Source organism: Dama dama, chromosome 3 (assembly GCF_033118175.1).
Source record: "Dama dama isolate Ldn47 chromosome 3, ASM3311817v1, whole genome shotgun sequence".
Taxonomy (NCBI): domain Eukaryota; kingdom Metazoa; phylum Chordata; class Mammalia; order Artiodactyla; family Cervidae; genus Dama; species Dama dama.
The window spans coordinates 28589640-28609281 of record NC_083683.1 but is presented as its reverse complement, the minus strand read 5'-3'; the positions used below and the strand labels follow the sequence as shown (position 1 = coordinate 28609281).

Here is a 19642-nt window from a genome sequence, read left to right as displayed (position 1 = left end):
AGCTTTTTATTTGAGCATATCATTGTTTTTCACTTACAACCATCAACTGCATCATGTTCACCAAGTATCAGTGTAGTTCTTTCCACATACAATTCTGTCTATTAAAGTATTAAATTTGCTGTCACACTTTTCTTTTAAGCATTCTGTGCTATGTTCTGTTCAGTGCCAGTGTCTTTCGTTCTGATTTTTCAATTTTGTCCCTCTCCTTTTCCTTGACTTGTTAGTCTGATCCAACCTCTTCTACCTCATCTGATGATTATCAATATGTTATGGAAGCTAAACTACAAGAAATGATCTCCATACGTAGGAAGGTAGTCCTACTGGACTTTACTTTCTATTGCTAAATAGAATCCATCTAATTTTTTCTTTTCATTTCTAAAAATTTTGTTACTTTTTATTTATTGATAATCGACCATCTGTGCAGTTGAGTGCTTCAGGAGCTTAAGATTGGACAATGGCAGGTTTGTGTTCAAACCATGCACAGTCTGCATGTTACATTTGGCTGATCTCATTGCTCATAAATGACTCCAATGTTTTGCTGATGCTTGGATGTGACAGGCCTTTGTAGCTGACACATTTCAAGCAATGCTGTTCAGCTGCCTGTTGAAAGAAAGTTTATTTTTTGAAAACTACATTTGCAGTTGGTAGTAGCTTGCTTTACATTTTATTTCAGTTTATTTAGAGGAAGAGTCTTAACACACCTTACGTGTCAGGTGCATTCTTCATGTTTCTTAACAGGCTGAAGAAAGACACGGAAACATTGAAGAACGGATGAGGCATCTCGAAGGTCAACTCGAAGAGAAAAATCAAGAACTTCAAAGAGTATGTATTTTAAGAGCCATCCCTCTTAAGCATCAGTTTATGGGTTTATACTCTACCTATAAGAAATGAATGCCTTTCCTGATTATGGGTTATATTTAAAATCATATGGATATGCCCTGTGCATTAAAAAAAAGAGCTTCTGCCAGTTTAATCAAAATAGACATAAAATTAAATCCAGTATTTAAACTAGAAAAAATATAAAAACAAGCCCAAATAATTTTTAAATGATTCTTATGTTAAATTTATTTATTTGGATATAAGGCTAGGCAAAGAGAGAAAATGAATGAGGAGCACAACAAAAGATTATCTGATACTGTGGACAGACTTCTGACAGAATCCAATGAACGCTTACAGCTACATTTAAAGGAACGGATGGCTGCTCTAGAAGAGAAGGTAAAATGACCAACAGTAAAATCACATGATTATTAGCTATATTCTTATGATCATGCTTGTTCTATGCTCTGCTGCAATCATAGTATTGGTCAGAGGATCCATTTACTTTCTTTAATTTGAAAGGAGCCTGATACATCTTAAAGGTGAACAAATGGCTTCTATAAAAATATGTAAGATCAAGTTTTAAGTGAATGAAAAAATTTACGTTATATAACATGTGTAGCATGATCATATAGACAAGTGTATTGAAATGTGGTATGCTTTTGCAATGAAAGTGTTTCATTTATTTCTCACCTGGTATGCAAAAAAGATTAAGACAAAAAATAGTATTTTGGAGTGGAGGGTAGGGAGGTTTGATATGAACCATTCAAGTGTTTCAAGTATCTGAATCTGCTACTAATCTAAAAGCCAAAATATGAGTGAGTTTATATCACCAATAAAACCAGTGTCAATCTCACCACAGAATTTAGAAATGCATACTTTCAGCCATATTATTTCCAAAAATGGGCTTTTGTACAATCTGTAATTTCACTCACAATTTATATGTCTCATTAATAGTTGGCAACTACCAGATCAACAAAAGTTATGTCAGCTGGTTGCCAGTTCCATGATATAAAAAAGGTAGGGATTAAAACCCAGGTGGAGAAATCATTTTGGAAATTTAGACTGAATGCCAGCCACTACTTAAACTAGACATTTCCCCCTGCTCCATACACTAAAGCAAAACAGAAAAAATGTTTCAAGAAAATGTTAAAGAAATTTGATCAGTTTACCCATCAAGTCGTAAGGCATACCTTCTTCCTCTTCAGTTCCAAATGCAGGCCAGTTACCAAACTCTTACTTTAATTTTAATCTATAAATTTAAAAAGAATGCATTATTATAAATCATGCTTTGTAATACTATAAGAAAAATATAAATATTTTTAAAATAGTAATACTTTTATGGCAAGGATTTTTTAAAAATCTGTCATGCAAGTTATTTATATATCATGACATATAACATTGATTTTTAAATAGCTAAATTTTATTTTTATTTAATAATGTAATCATTATTAGAAATTGTTCATTCTGTATATGAAATAAAGGTTCAGAAATTGAATCTTTAAAATATATGATCTTAAATTTTTCTTTCTTCAGGTAATAAAAATGAGTTCATCTGACTTCTTCTCTGTGACAGCTTTGACTAATATTTTGCTTTTTATTCACTTTTTCTCATTTAAAGAGTAAACTGATTATTTCAAATTTTAAAAAGACTAAGAAGAGGTCAACAAAAATAGTTTAAAAGTTAATAGTTATCTTATTTGTCAATCCAACTGTTACAAAATGACATTTCCCATTTTAACTATGTATTTCTAAAAATGTTCAAGTGTCTTGTTTAAAGATTCCATTGAAACGTAGTTTCCATGGAAACCAAAAAATAGATGGCGCCAAGGAAGGAATCAAAGAAAATTCTTGAGTCATATAAAATTAATCTACACATTGAATGATTTTCTCCTTAGTTTATTAATTATTTATCTGTTCTTCTTTCCTTTTCTGTAGAATGTTTTAATTCAAGAATCAGAAACTTTCAGAAAGAATCTGGAAGAATCTTTACATGATAAGGTATTATGGAAGCTTACATTTTGTCCACTTTTCTACTTCACAGTGGTGAATTTTTTTGTAAAATAAATTTGATAATAATTTTAGGATGTTATCTTTTAAAATAATTAAATTTTATATAATGCATACAGAAAAGTATACATATAGAAAGAGAGCCTGATAAATTTTTACAAGCCAACACACTAAAAATCAACATCCTGGAAGCCCCCGTTGTTAGCCTGTAATCACTACTTTTATCCTAAAGGATAATCACTATCTTGACTGCTAACAGAAAAAGAAAAAGGAAAAATTATTTTGGCTTTTTGCACTTTATATAAAAATATATGCACTGATTTGTGTCTAGTTTGTGTCTAGTTAATACATTTAGCTGAAATGTATTAAATATCTATTGTGCATAACAGTTGTGATAAGTTACCTCTTTGCAAACACAATCTTAGTTCTAAAGTATCTGAAAAAGTCTCAGGAGAAAAATCACAAAGCAATGGATTGTAGAGTAGCAGATGCCAAGTGCCAAATGAGTGAAACAGACAATAAGAACTACAGGTAAGAGAGATCACCATACACTGACGCCCTAAAGAAGGTTTCAGAAAACTTTAAGGAAACACAGGACTGTGGGCAAGTCTTTCAAATACAGTACCTGTGCCCTGATTGTGGGTGCTTGGAGTTGGGAGAAGATGAGTAGTTAGGTTTGAGATCTTAAATAATAATGGGCTTAAAAGTTTTACTGGAATCAGTTATTCTTATTGTAGAATATGTGATAGACTAGACAGATAAGGACCAGATTATGAAGTGTTAAAAGCTATGATTGATAATGTCTTTCCCTCCTTCCTTAGCATGTACAATTCTTGTTAGCAATTTTGTCTTATTTTGTTCAGCATAGGTAAATGAAGTAATATCAAATCACTCTCTTAATAAGTGACTTATTAAATGTATGCTCAACAAAAGATGAAAGGAATGGAAATAGAAAAGGGAGGAGGGAGGGAAAGAGGGAGTAACAGGGAAGGAAGAAACAGATGGACGGAAGAAAGTAATGAAGGGAGAGAGGGAGGAGACGGGGAAGGAAGGGACGGAAGATCTGACAACATATGACATTTGGAAGGTATTGGAAAAGATGAGAGGATAAAGATAAGGAACAATTGTACATCTAACCGTATTGAATGCTACATATTATGATATTAATTTAAAAATAGCTATTTTGTCCCACAATCAGGATGTACATACTCTTATCCCCTGAAAGACAGATGTATTAGATCAATTCAGTATGGTGCCTAGAAGATAGCATCTAATTCTTTCGGGAGTAGTTCAGAAAGTCTACATGAAGATGACATTTCATCAAGCTCTTGAAGGCACATATGATCTTAACCAACAGAGAAGGGTAGGGAAGAGGACAAAACCTATGCAATAGTGTGGAGAAAAAACAAAGATGGTTGATTTGCTGAATCACCAGAAGTTTGCTGTGACTGGTATGTGTTTAAAGGACTAGAATGTTACCAGATTGTGAATTTTGGACTCGATCCTATTATGGAATATTATGTTATTCAAAGCTCTGTGTGTTTCTGGCAGGATCCCCAGAACCCACTCCACCTACCTTAACCTTATAACTCCAACAGTCTGCCCAGGCAATCAGCAGTACAAATCATTCCATGCTTTACATCCCTGTCCATGTCAGTCTCTAGAGGAAGCAAATCCCAGGTCGTACGTCATTTCTGAATGTCATTCCATAGAGCTGAACACATTTCCTAATCTAACCACATCTCCTATAACTCCTCAAATTTCCACTCAATTGTCTATAACCCAAAGTCCATTATGGAGAAGGCAATGGCACCCCACTCCAGTACTCTTGCCTGGAAAATCCCATGGACGGAGGAGCCTGGCAGGCTTCAGTCCATGGGGTTGCTGAGAGTCAGACATGACTGAGCAACTTCACTTTCACTTTCCACTTTCGTGCACTGGAGAAGGAAATGGCAACCCACTCCAGTGTTCTTGCCTGGAGAAGCCCAGGGACGGGGGAGCCTGGTGGGCTGCCGTCTGTGGGGTCGCACAGAGTCAGACACAACTGAAGCGACTTAGCAGCAGCAGCAAAGTCCATTATGAATAAAATCCTTCATATACTGAACCTCTTTTCTTCATGTTTCTCTTCATTATCTTGATCTCTAAAGTTCCTAGGACCATCCTTGGATATCTTTTGTATGTTCAGTCCTTGGTGAGTTCATGGATTTTAAATACCGCTTGTAAATTGAGTACTTACAAATTTAGATCACCTACTGTGTCCTTGTTCCTGAAGGAGTTCATTTATTCAAGAGCCAACTCTTTATCTCTATTTGGACACATGGTCATTCAATCTTAACAAGTAATCCCCTCAACTCCCCAAACTACCAACTAACCTAATCACCACCCAGCAGTCATGTCAGTAGATCACAACTTCTTCCCTTTAATTATTCAGGTTAAAAATCTTGGAGCTATTCTTGAACTCTTTCTTTATCCACACCCCTTAGCCAGTTCAATAGCAAATTCTCTCAGTTCTGTCTTCAGAATGCAACCAATATCCTTGCCATTCTCTTCTGACACCATGGTTGTCCAAGCCATAATCCTCTTGCCTGTTTTTGGAATAGCAGTAATAATTTTATTTCTTCCCTGCCTTCCAGTCCCATTCATCACTTCACCTCACAGCAATCAAAATCATCAGGTCACTTCTCTACTCCAAAATCCCCAAGTCATTTCCTATCTCACTGGGAGTAAAAGCCAGACACTTTAAGATGGTTTACAGAGCTTTCAGGCCTACCCTTACCAAATCTTGTTAGCAAGATTTCCTAAACCCATTACCACTTGCCTTTCTCCTTAACTTTTCTAGTCCAGACACAAAAGCTTCCTAGTCCTCTCCCTCACCAAATGTAGTCCCCCTAAGAGGCCTTTGCACCCACCATTCCTTCTACTTGCCATTCCTTTCCTTAAGGTATTTTTTTAACTCCCTCCCTTTCTCTAGGTCTTTACTCAAATATCACTTAATTCAGAGCCTTCCTTTACTCTCCTATTTTCTACTTCCTACCAACATCCTATAAACCCAAATTGTTTATTGTCTTTTCTGCTAGACTGTAAATTACATAAGGCAGGAAATTTGATAGCTCATTGCTGTAGCATGCATGCTGTATTTTAAAGCCTACCGCACAAGAGGTGCTTATTGTGTATTTGTGGAAATAATAAATGTATTAATAAATATAATCAGAATGTATCAGATAACTATAAGCAAGAGTTTTATTTGATCAAACATGTCTTTAAAAATGATACAGCTAGCAGAGGAATGTATGGGGAAGAGATGGAAGGGAACAATGCCTCTGTGGAAGTTGGTAAAATAATTCAGGAAAAAGGTAAAAATATGTGTAACATAGGATGGCAGTAGAAAGAATAAAAAGAGCAGATACAATAAACATTGCAAAGGCCACACTGACAAAAGGTCACAGTGAGAAAAGAAGCCTGAGTCCAGTAAAGTGGCCAGCATTGGCCCTTGCGAGGGGGAAAACTAACAGCAATGGAAAATACAGAAGGACACATTTAAACATTTATAATGTTATAAAATTTATAATCACAAAAACAAAACTGAGTGCTTACATGAGCATTTAATTAAGGGCTATAAGAGCACCCTTGTCTTCATAAGTTTACAGACTGAAACTGATAATGCCAATCTTAGAAAATTCTCAGATGCACAAGTTATTGTACCAATATCAAGTTAATAATTTTAGCTCATGTCAGGTGATGACTTTTTATCATTCTTTTCTTAACCTTTTCTTAATTTTTTAAACTGCTATGTTTTCTACTCTGATTTTGAAGTGACGTATGTACAGCTAGTCATGACCTTAGTTTTCCCATATGTTTAGAAAGATTTAGGATTAGTGAGTACTAGGGAATGTGGGTAAAATTGTATTAATTTCTGCTGTTACATTTTCATCTCAAGGGGAAAGTCAGGCATTTTTTGCTGTCGTATCTAACAGTATTTAATAACAATATATTATTTTTCCATTTTTAGAAAGTTATTAAGCTTAGTAGTTGGTTTATCATAATCAAATGTTGGTATTATTGGTATATGCCTATCATCCGAGTAACACTTCTTTGATTTTTTTTTTTTTTTTAACCTCTTTGATTTTTAGGAAAGGTTAGCAGAAGAAATTGAAAAGCTGAGATCCGAACTTGACCAGTTGAAAATGAGAACTGGCTCTTTAATTGAACCCACAATGTCAAGGTAACATTAAATTAAAAGCTTATCTATAGTTCACCAAAAATCAATGTGAATTTTCTTATGGGTTTTATATCTCCTCAAATAAAATAACTAAGTACCTTCTGTTGGTCAGCAGGTATTGCCGTTTTGATTCCTTACTGATTTATAGTTTCTATGCTCCAAAATAGTTCTCTAACTTAGTAATTCTTTCCTCAAACATGCAGTAAAATATAAATCATTTCCTTTTGTATTTGTCATTTAATATATATAGAAATATATGTCTTCTTATATATTATAAACCCTACATTAAGAACTGGAACTATAGGTACAGAGATTACATGTTTTTCTAGGAAAAGGCATCAGTCGTTTTCTCTACGTGCAGAAATGTTTTCAGTGTATCCTGTTACTGAAGAAACATCATTGGTTATGATTACTTATATTTACTCATCATTGGTAATGATCTGTTTTGTCAAGGCAAAAGAGGGAAGGAGAAATACGTTAAAAAATTTTCAAATAACTTTCTTTGTACTCAGCTACTTTGAGTCAACACCTCATCTTTTAAAAAAAGCAAAGAGATGCTTATTTACTATGTAGATAGACACATATCTAATTTGATAACAAGCATTTATTTGTTAAACAACACAGTATCAGCTATTTGAAACTTTTGACCCCCACAGACTTCTATTATAAAAGTGCATTTTTTTTTTTTTTTTGGTCTTAAACTTATCCTAAGAATGTTAGCTCCACAAGGGTTGGAGTTTTTTGCCTGTTTTGAGTACTATAATTTCAGCACCCCCAAAAAATATGTATATATTAGACTCTCAATAGATATTGTTGAAGAAATGCATATCTAGTAAAGCATTTTTCAAGCATTCAGATGAAAACTCCAAATTTTAAAAAATCCTAAAAGTATTTACATTCTCTTCAATGTGAGTACTAATAAAAACAAACTTTAGAATTTTGAATTCAGTTTAATATAAGAAACACAGTTCTGCAGGTGTAAATACACCCAAGGAATTTTTAGATATGTAGATCTTTGATTTTGAAAATAATGTTTCTTTTTCTAATGTTTTATTATGATTTATATATCTGAACTGAAGTTATTAATTCAGTGATATATATGGTAATGATGATGATAAGAAAGAAAAATGAGTTCCAGAGTGACTGAAAAAGGCCTGATTTGGCCCATCTCTGGAGAAAGGTTAGAGTCTGGATAATTGCAGAGGACAATGAAGAACATCCCAGGAAGCAGAGTAATGAGCAACAGGTTTTCTCCAAGAGAATTCATACCAACTTATCTGTGCAAGTTCCTTTATGAGACTGTATTCAAGAGTCCCAGGAGATTCTGGAGGGGAAACTACATGGTTCCTTATTTAAAGGAACCAGTTTTGCATATAGGGTTATCATTACCATCTTTCTAAATTCCATATATATGCGTTAGTATACTGTAATGGTCTTTATCTTTCTGGCTTACTTCACTCTGTATAATGGGCTCCAGTTTCATCCATCTCATTAGAACTGATTCAAATGAATTCTTTTTAATGGCTGAGTAATATTCCATGGTATATATGTACCACAGCTTCCTTATCCATTCGTCTGCGGATGGGCATCTAGGTTGCTTCCATGTCCTGGCTATTATAAACAGTGCTGCGATGAACATTGGGGTGCACGTGTCTCTTTCAGATCTGGTTTCCTTGGTGTGTATGCCCAGAAGTGGTATTGTTGGGTCATATGGCAGTTCTATTTACAGTTTTTAAGAAATCTCCACACTGTTCTCCATAGCAGCTGTACTAGTTTGCATTCCCACCAACAGTGTAAGAGGGTTCCCTTTTCTCCACACCCGCTCCAGCATTTATTGCTTGTAGACTTTTGGATAGCAGCCATCCTGACTGGCGTGTAATGGTACCTCATTGTGGTTTTGATTTGCATTTCTCTGATAATGAGTGATGTGGAGCATCTTTTCATGTGTTTGTTAGCCATCTGTATGTCTTCTTTGGAGAAATGTCTGTTTAGTTCTTTGGCCCATTTTTTGATTGGGTCATTTATTTTTCTGGAATTGAGCTGCAGGAGTTGCTTGTATATTTTGGAGATTAATTCTTTGTCTGTTGCTTCATTTGCTATTATTTTCTCCCAATCTGAGGGCTGTCTTTTCACCTTGCTTATAGTTTCCTTTGTTGTGCAAAAGCTTTTAAGTTTCATTAGGTCCCATTTGTTTAGTTTTGCTTTTATTTCCAATATTCTGGGAGGTGGGTCATAGAGGATCGTGCTGTGATTTATGTCAGAGAGTGTTTTGCCTATGTTCTCCTCTAGGAGTTTTATAGTTTCTGGTCTTACATTTAGATCTTTAATCCATTTTGAGTTTACTTTTGTGTACGGTGTTAGAAAGTGTTCTGGTTTCATTCTTTTACAAGTGGTTGACCAGTTTTCCCAGCACCACTTGTTGAAGAGGTTGTCTTTTTTCCATTGTATATCTTTGCTTCCTTTGTCGAAGATAAGGTGTCCATAGGTGCGTGGATTTATCTCTGGTGTACAGAACAGACTTTTGGACTCTGTGGGAGAAGGCGAGGGTGGGATGTTTCGAGAGAACAGCATCGAAACATGTGTATTATCTATGGTGAAACAGATCACCAGCCCAGGTTGGATGCATGAGACAAGTGCTCGGGCCTGGTGCACTGGGAAGACCCAAAGGGATCAGGTAGAGAGGCAGGTGGGAGGGGGAATCGGGATGGGGAATACATGTAAATCCATGGCTGATTCATGTCAATGTATGACAAAAACCACTACAACATTGTAAAGTAATTAGCCTCCAACTAATAAAAATAAATGAAAAAAAAAAAGAACAACTTTAAAGTATAATTAAAAAATAAATAAATAAAAAAAAAATAAAGGAACCAGTGACTATATTGTAACTTACATCTGCAAATGCCTCTCAAAATATTGTACACTAAAAATAATTTTAAAATTGAAATATATGGAAATACTGCCTCTGACAGATCAGAGTTGAATAAAAGGAGGGAGGTGAGGAGTAACTGCTTCAAATAAAGTATAAGCAATGCCTTCCTACAGTTAGTGTTGGTTGAGGTCTTTTGTTCTTTCAAGATAACTTAAATGCTTTCTACTTGTGAGATGTTGTGACATTGGAGATATAGTGGTGATGGTAGTGAAGAATACATGTTCCAGATGGAAAATGCACAAATACAGATTTGAAGATTGCAGGGCTTCCCTGTTTGCTCAGACAGTAAAGAGTCTGCCTGCAGTGCAGGAGACCTGGCTGGGAAGATCCCCTGGAGAAGGGAATGGCTACCCACTCCAGTATTCTTGCCTGGAAAATTTCATGAACAGAGGAACCTGGCAGTCTACAGTCCACGGACTCTGTGAGTTGGACACAACGGAGCGACTAACACATTCACATTCACACAGGGAATTCACATTCACATGGGGAGTTCGCATTCATACAGGGAATACCAGCAGCTAGAATAGTAGATGACACTGAGACTTTTAAGCCTCAGCTTAAATTGAAACTTAAGAAATAGTGATCACATAAATGTGTGAAGAGACAGAAAGAATAGCATGTTCAAAGGCTTGAATCAAAAGAAAGTATGAGTTTGAGAGTAAATGGAAATGAAAGTGGAAAGTAGAAGAAGCCCAGGTAGAGGGCCTTGTAAGAACAATGAAGAGTTGTGAGCAGGGCATCAGTGGGACCTGTTTGATCCCATCAATGGGATCAATGTTTATTTAATGTTTTTATTGATGACCTGGAATTGAGAGATAAAACACAAGAAAACAATACTCCTAGCATGATGAGTTATAATTTTAGAAACTCTAGTGCCCACAGAGACATTACCCTAAGCAGTCACAGACCAATAAAGGTCCTTAGACAGGGAATATGCTGACCTGAACAGTTTGGACTATATTATTAATATAGTCAATTGCATTCATTTCTTGTCTTACCAGATATTTATCAAGTTCTTATTACATTCTAGGAATATCTCCTTGAACACACAATGGTGACTAAAATTTGATCTTTGGCTTAATAAAACTTATATCCTCTGCTATAAATAAAAACTGACAGTTGTGCCATTTAATGGCTGTGGCCTGATTGGCTAGTTTTTAATATATAACTAACTCACAATAAAGCCATTTTGCCTGATTAAGCCTCAAGTTCGCTGCTATAAAAACAATAGCTGTCATCTGTTTCGAGGATGATTCCTTAGTTCATCTGCTTTAACATCCAATTGGGCTAAACAAGAACCTGCATCAATTAAGTCAGTGTCTTCTACTTTTTCAAAAACCCAGAACTCACCTAACCTTTTATAGTCTTGCCAAGTATTTAGAGATGTTTGTTTTTGTCCACAAAGAGAACTTAGAGTAAGAGCATAGTAGATCAACAGAAGCCCCACGTTCAAGAGAAACAGCTTTCAGAATATTTCAGAATATTTCCTACTGATGATGGATCATTTTATATGACAGCATGTTGCATTTGTTATTATCATCATTACTGTAGCTGTAAACTTAATTTTATATAAATCCATATATAAATAATATACTTGGAGAAAGCTTTAGTGCAATGTACTTTATTTTCGTGTTTATTGAAAATTAGTCTGATGATATTTTCTGATAAGAATTTTCAAAGTGTTTCATCTGTAAGCAGATTTAAGAATTGAATGTGCTTATTAAAAGATCCTTCCTTAATATTTTTGGAACAATGTCTTAACAAAACCTGAAAAACTTCTGGTGGACTATCCTATTTTATTTCCCAAAAAAAAAAATTATTAACCTTAGGTCAATCTGATTTTAAGTATTTTGTTGATTTCCTAAATTGAAACACAAAACAGTGGAAAATAGATAATGCAGTGACTCGAAAAATTAAAACATTTTTCTTTTAGGTTAATGAAGAATATTTAAAACAAACACAAAACAAACACAGTGATAAATGTATTGGATTATCCACTAAATAGCTCAAAATAAAACAGAGTTGCCAGAATGTAAGCCGATGGATATTGGTTGTCAATCCTAACGTGTTTCAATTGACTAGTGAGTTTGAAAATGATAATGAATGAACAGAAAGGCTTTTTAATATTCTCAAATGAACCTGATCTTCAGAATGAACCTGAGACTGAAATTTATGACATAAGCCTCTGAAGAGACCTCTAAGATTTATAACATATTTTCTTCCCCCTTGAGGGTTTGAGTTTTGTTGCCAGTTAAGTGGTGCATAATGATTTGCTGATAAGTTTTCCTTATTTCCAGAACTCATCTAGACACCTCAGCTGAGCTGCGGTATTCTGTTGGATCCCTAGTGGACAGCCAGTCTGATTACAGAACAACTAAAGTAATAAGAAGACCAAGGAGAGGCCGCATGGGTGTGAGGAGAGATGAGACAAAGGTTAAACTTTTGATTTCAAGTCTTTGATGGTTTAAGTAAATATGCTCTTCCATTTTGGATAATATTTTTATACTAAAAGCATTCATTTGTATTAGTTTCAGGTGTGATATATGACAGATTTTTCTTTTTTAAAACTATAGCTAACATAAAACCCCTGTGCATATGCTAAGTTACTTTAGCCATGTCTGACTCTTTATGCCCCTATAGACTATAGCCCACCAGGCTCTTCTGTTCATGGGACTCTCCAGGCAAGAATCCCCTTCTCCAGGGGGATCTTATCGACCCAGGGATTGAACTCGCGTCTCTTATATCTCCTGCTTTGACAGGCAGGTTCATTTACCACTAGCGCCACCTGGGAAGTCCAACATAAAACACCTGCTAGGTACCAGAAGTTGAACTAAGCGTGTGTCAAGTATTTATTCGTGTAACCTTATAAATTGAGTACTATTTTATACTAATTTCATGTATGAAAAAAATTGAAGCTCAGGAATTTTATGTGTCCTACCTTACATAGTCAGCCAAATGATGAGTCTAAACTTGTGTTTGTAATTGAGTAATTTCAAATTCCATAATTTTATCTATTATGCCATGTGGCCAAATAAATGGGCTTTTGGGCAATATCACTTTTGTGGTCTCCCCCAAAATCATTTTATATCATCACAAAAATGAAAGTCCACTTGTAAATAGCAGAAAATCTAGGACTGCTCTCTTTCTTTCAGCCATCTCCTGCCTTTAGGTCACAGCCTGAAAAGCACTGGTCTGTTGGTTACTTAAGACTGTTACTCATATGGAGGATGTATTGTATTAATTTTAAAAACATAGTTATGTAAATTGATGTGCCTTGGGCTTAAAAAAATCAATGAGGCATTTAAGCAACCAGAGCAGTGGAGATTAAATTAAATCTTTGCAATGTTTTTATTAATATTTGATTAAAATACAGGAGAAAGAATTCCTGTATAATTTATTGTGTGAAAATATTTGTACCCTCAGTCTAATTATTAATAATATGAGAAATGGACATGCTCAAGTACAAGTGAATAGAGACTGTTACATTTACAAAAAGTGAAAATATTGGAAACATAGATGCTTTAAAATAATTACTACCTTGAGTTGAGGTTGAACTAGAAATCATGCAGAAGTTTAACATTCTTATTCCTATTAAAGTATTGATATTTATGCTGAAATTAGTACCTTCCATTACTTAAGTATCAAGGAACTATTTTATTGACATGATAAATAAAGTGTTAATAATCAATTCTGCTTTTGCCAAGTAAGCTATAAAAGCATGTGTGTTTTTGGTTTTTATTTTCAAAATAGTGCTTTGAAAATGAGCAATATGAAATATACTGTAATTTTTCCTTTACCTTCCAGGTGAAATCTCTTGGAGATCATGAGTGGAATAGAACTCAACAAATTGGAGTGCTAAGCAGCCACCCTTTTGAAAGTGATACAGAGATGTCTGACATTGATGATGACGACAGAGAAACAATCTTCAGCTCAATGGACCTTCTCTCTCCAAGCGGTCATTCTGATGCCCAGACACTGGCCATGATGCTTCAGGAACAACTTGATGCGATCAACAAGGAAATCAGGTGAGTTCAATGATTTCTGATGGTCTCAAGGGACTGTGGAAGACCTTGATTCTAAAATTGTGATTATCAGATCAGAAGCACTGGCATCCAGATAGTCAGACCTCACCCTACACCCTACTGAATTATAATGTGCAATTTCACAGTTTTCCAGGATAAACTTAGGACAACTTCTATAAGAAACATATGTGAAAAATGCAGATTAATGATATTAGCACAATATAAATGAATGAGGTAAAGGTGAAATCTTAGATGAATTTTCCAAATGATTTGAATATCTGAGTAGCACTGGATCTTTGATTAAACTTCAATCTATCTCTTACTCAACTAGTTCCTCTAATGTGATTTTCCTTTGCAATTAATAGAATGCCTAGAGTTTAAAACTGTATTTTCTTATTTAGCAGAACCATGTCACCTCTCACCAAGTTTTTCTGGAGTCATTTATGACCAATCATTTTTAAGTACAAAATTTCTTTTTTTTTTTTTTTGAAGAGGAGGCAGTTTTTCCATTGGAATGTGTTTAAACATTATTAATGTTGTACTATGTTACTTTATTAAAACTTACTTTGGGATTCTGATCTTTGGTGAAGTTAAAAGGCACCATGAAAATAAACTTCAGAATAACAGAATTCATATTCTTTGTGTAAGTGAAATATTATAATTAAGAGTAATTATATTAGTATTTTTATTAATGTCATTTCTTAGAGAAGTCTAAGATTCAGAGCAAAATTGAGAGAAAAGTGGAGTGAGTTCCTGTATACCTCCTGGCCTCAAACACTATCAACATCCTTAATAAGAGTAGATTTTGTTACAACTGATGAACTTACATTGGTACAGGATGTTTTTCAAATCCATAATTTACATTATTGTTCACCCTTTTTTTTTAATGTCATTTTATTGTGGTAAAGGGGCTTCCCTGATGGCTCAGACAGTAAAGAATCTTCCTGCAATCCAGGAGACCTGGATTTGATCTGTGAATTGGGAAGATCCCCTGAAGAAGAGAATGGCTACCCACTCACATTCTTGCCTGAGAAATTCCATGGACAGAGGAGCCTGGCAGGCTACAGTCCATGGGGTCACAAAGAGTTGGACATGACTGAGCAACTAACACTATTGTAGTAAAAGTCACATAATATAGAACATACTATTTTAACCATTTCATGCAAAAATTGGCACAATAAAGGACAAAAATGGTATGGACCTAAGAGAAACAGGAGGTGTTAAGAAGAGGTGGCAAGAATACACAGAAGAACTATACAAAAAAGATCTTAATGACCCAGATAACTGTGATGGTGTATCACTCACCTAGAGCCAGACATCCTGGACTATGAAGTCAAGTGGGCCTTAGGAAGCATCACTGTGAACAAAGCTGGTGGAGGTGATGGAATTCCAGCTGATCTATTTCAAATCCTAAGAGATGATGCTTTAAACTGCTGCACTCAATAGGCCAGCAATTCAGAAAACTCAGCAGTGGCCGCAGGACTGGAAAAGGTCAGTTTTCATTCCAATCCCAAAGAAAGGCAATACCAAAGAATGTTCAAACTATCACACTATTGCACTCATTTCACATGCTAGCAAGGTAATGCTCAAAATCCTTCAAGCTGGACTAAAACAGCATGTGAACTGAGAACTTCCAGATATTCAAGGTGGACTTAGAAAAGGCAGAGGAGCCAGAGATCAAATTGCCAACATCCATTGGATTATCGAAAAGCAAGAGAGTTCCAGAAAAGCATCTACTTCTGCCTTATTGACTATGCCAAAGCTTTTGACTGTGTGGATCTCCATAAACTATGGAAACTTCTGAAAGAGATGGGAATACCAGATCACCTAGCCTGCCTCCTGAGAAATCTGTACGCAGGTCAAGAAGCACCAGGTAGAATCAGACATGGAACAATGGATTGGTTCCAAATTGGGGAAAGGAGTATATACAGTCAAGGCTGTATATTGTCACCATGCTTATTTAACTTATATGCGGAGTACATCATGACTTTACTGACAAAGGTCTATATAATCAAAGATATGGTTTTTCCAGTAGTCATATATGGGTGTGAGAGTTGGACCATAAAGAAGGCTGAGCATCTAAGAAATGATGCTTTTGAACTATCGTGTTGGAGAAGACTCTTGAGAGTCCCTTGGACCGCAAGGAGATCAAACTAGTCAGTCCTAAAGGAAATCAGTCCTGGGTGTTCATTGGAAGGACTGATGCTGGAGCTGAAGCTCCAATGTTTTGGCCAGCTGATATGAAGAACCAACTCATGAGAAAAGACCCTGCTGCTGGGAAAGACTGAAGGCAGGAGGAGAAGGGGATGACAGAGGCTGAAATGGTTGGATGGCATCACCAACTCAATGAACATGAGTTTGAGCAAACTCCAGGAGATGGAGAAGACAGTGAATCCTGGTGTGTTTCAGTCCATGGGGTCACAGAGTCAGGCATGACTGAGCAACTGAACACCAACAATTTTAATCATATTTAACTGTATAGTTCAGTAACACGAAGTACATTCACATTGTTTTGCAACTCTTAACATCACCCATCTGAATTTTTACCTTCCTGGACTGGAACTCTGTCCCCATTAAATGCTAACTCCCCATTCACCCTCCCCACCGTACCCCCACCTCCTGGTTCCTGGCATCTACCAATATACTTTCTGATGCTATGAACTTGACTATTCTAAATAGCCTCATATCAGAGAATCAAACAGTATTTGCACATTTTGGTTCACTGTTGGTTGTCTGGAAAATGTATAATGATATATACCCAACATCATGATATCATACAGACAGAATATTTTTACTGTCCTAAAAACTCACTGTGCTCTGTTTATTAATGCCTCTTCCCCTCTAGACCCCTGGAAATCACTAATCTTCTTATTGTATCCATGGTTGCTTTTTCCAGAGTGTCATATATTTGGACTCATACAATATATAGCCTCTTCAGTTTGGTTTATTTCATTTAGTCATATGCATTTATTGTTCCCCCATGTCTCTTCATGACTTGATAACTCATTTCATTTTAGCACTGAATGTTATTCCATTGTATAAATGTACCAGTTTATGTATCCGTTCACCAACTGAAGTATATCTTAATTGTTTCCAAGTTTGGACAATTATGGATAAAGTTGTTCTAAACATCTATGTGTAGTTTTTTGTGTGGACCTCAGCTTTCATATCCTTTGGGTAAATATCAAGGAACACAATTACTGAATTATATATTAAGAGTATGTTTAGTTTTATAAGAAATTGCCAAACTTGTCCAAAGTAAATATGTAAAAAGAAAACTTTGTGGTGATTATTACCTTGAAATTAAAGATTATATATCATTGGAAATCACAATAATCCATTTATAGTTAAGAGGAAGATATCTCAGGAGAGATGTTTCTAACCCCCATTTTTCAAATAAACTATATGAGTACACAATTTGCTAAAGTTCTTTATTCTTTGTTTCTTTGTAATAAATAATTTATGTATATTCTTGAAGTTTCTCCCTGATTAAAGAAAAAGAGTAATAGTGGTTTGTCTTCTCAAAAGCATTTACAGCAACAGTTTTTCTTAAAACATTTAACTATCTAGCATATATACATTATTTAAATCTTAGTGCTTATGTAAAAGCAAGTTGGCTAAGTCAGGGTTTTATTTGGTCAAATTATAATTATGAATGACCATTTTTTGAGGAGTCTATCAATCATACTGTTTCATTGGATGGGAGGTAAGAGTCAATGACCTTGTTGAGACTTGAGTTCTTAAAAGTCTCATATATTGGTTCCTAAGTACAAATGTAACATTAAGATTAGAGGCAGTAATTAACTAGACACTTACAGTTTTAAAAGAGTTTTAATAGGTAGTAGTATAGAAAGGGTATCCAACTGAAAACCCAAGGGATTATATGTCATTTGGAAAGAAAGATTTTCTAGTTCTCAGCCAAAAAGTCTCTGGAATTTATTGAAAGTTATATTGTCTAGGGAAAAAAATAAAAGGATTTGATATAAAAATATTCACAGTTATTTATGCATTTATTTATTTGATGAATTCCAAATATTAATAATTTTATAACAACATGTAATATATCAAAATTAAACTATATCTTTCAGACTAATTCAAGAAGAAAAAGAATCCACAGAGTTACGTGCTGAAGAAATTGAGAACAGAGTGGCTAGTGTGAGTCTGGAAGGGCTGAATTTAGCCCGGGTCCACCCAGGTACCTCCATCACTGCCTCGGTCACAGCGTCTTCGCTGGCCAGCTCGTCTCCCCCTAGTGGACACTCAACACCAAAGCTCACACCTCGAAGTCCTGCCAGGGAAATGGATCGTATGGGAGTCATGACACTGGTATGATGTGTCCAGAAAACTTTTGCTTCCATTAGAATTACTGTTGCATTAGCTAAAATTTATTGGATATTTCTTCTCATCTAAAGGCTTTCTTTGTGTTTTATCATTTTTCATTTTTTCTTAATAAACCTATATGATAAGTACAAATATTAATCCAACTATAAAATAAGGAAATGAAGCCTACACAGTTATAATTTCCCAAGGTCACATAATTAGTAAATAGAAGAGCAGAAATCTAAATAGCGCATCAGAAATCTGAATAATTTAAACCATTAAGTTCATTTTTACTGATAATGTCTTGATGAAGTACATTGAAACTGGGTTTGTTTTTTTTTTTTCACACAGTAAGTTTCAGAATTATTTATTATAATTTCTTCAATACACCAACATAGAATGTTGTAATTTTATAGTATAAAATTATAATTCTAAAAGAAGAGCTTAAATTCTAAAACAATAGCAGCAATTTCCTGAGCTTTATAATTCCATGTCAATAGTTTCACCCTTCTTTATCCTTTAATTTTTGATTTCATGTATCTTCATTTGAGATTAAAAGTCAGAAATCTAAATTATAAAGTACTCTTAACATACAAAAGAAAAATTAAAATACCCCATGCCAAAAATAATGTAGGTAGAGTGACTGTTGAATGTCACTTTATTCTCAGATAGCATTTGAAAATCTGAGGGCATTATCTTGGGCATAAGTAATTGAAATGTTGAGAGTGGATAAATGTCCTTGTTCAACACAGCTAGTAAAGAGGAGCTGAATTTTTCTTCAAATTTACTAAGTCAAAAGCATATACTATTTATCTTCGTTGTTTTCAGTGATTAGGAGGGAAATATATTTCAATATATTTTCTGTGATTACCTGGGAAATATGTTGAAATGACAACAATAATGAAGATTTAAATATTCTGAACTCTTTATGAGGGGAAAGTCTATGTTTTGCCATGAATATTAGAACTATATTAAAACAATAAAATTTAAGTTAAATATAAATGTTTAGAGATGAAGATTAATTAAAATGCAAATAGATCAACTAATAGATGATATACTGCAAAAATCTAGTACAAGTATAACAAATGGAGGAGAAATTAATAATAGGACAGGACAGAAGAATATGAATATTAAATGTATACAGTGTTTCTGGTCAGAAGGCTGTGAAGCCTCTATAAAAAGTGTCACAATGCCTGCATCTGTGTATGTGTGTATAATATATGAACAATGAAGTTTAACTCAATTTCTAAATGATTGTTAAATGAATCTTTAAAAAATATGTTGCAATAATGTGTTTTGTGGCAAAAAATGGCATTAGAATTA

General features: G+C 34.7%; 1 protein-coding gene across 6 annotated transcripts in view; it reads left to right on the top strand.

Moving 5' to 3' along the window:
- PPFIA2 (PTPRF interacting protein alpha 2) overlaps positions 1-19642 on the top strand; it is a 329308-nt gene that overhangs the window by 218599 nt on the left and 91067 nt on the right. For all 6 annotated transcript variants that reach the window (XM_061125227.1, XM_061125217.1, XM_061125256.1 and 3 more), the window contains 7 exons: positions 739-822; positions 1084-1215; positions 2755-2817; positions 6957-7048; positions 12275-12410; positions 13782-14002; positions 18088-18325. In XM_061125227.1, the coding sequence (XP_060981210.1) occupies positions 739-822; positions 1084-1215; positions 2755-2817; positions 6957-7048; positions 12275-12410; positions 13782-14002; positions 18088-18325 (966 nt within the window). The remainder of the gene's footprint in view (positions 1-738; positions 823-1083; positions 1216-2754; positions 2818-6956; positions 7049-12274; positions 12411-13781; positions 14003-18087; positions 18326-19642) is intronic.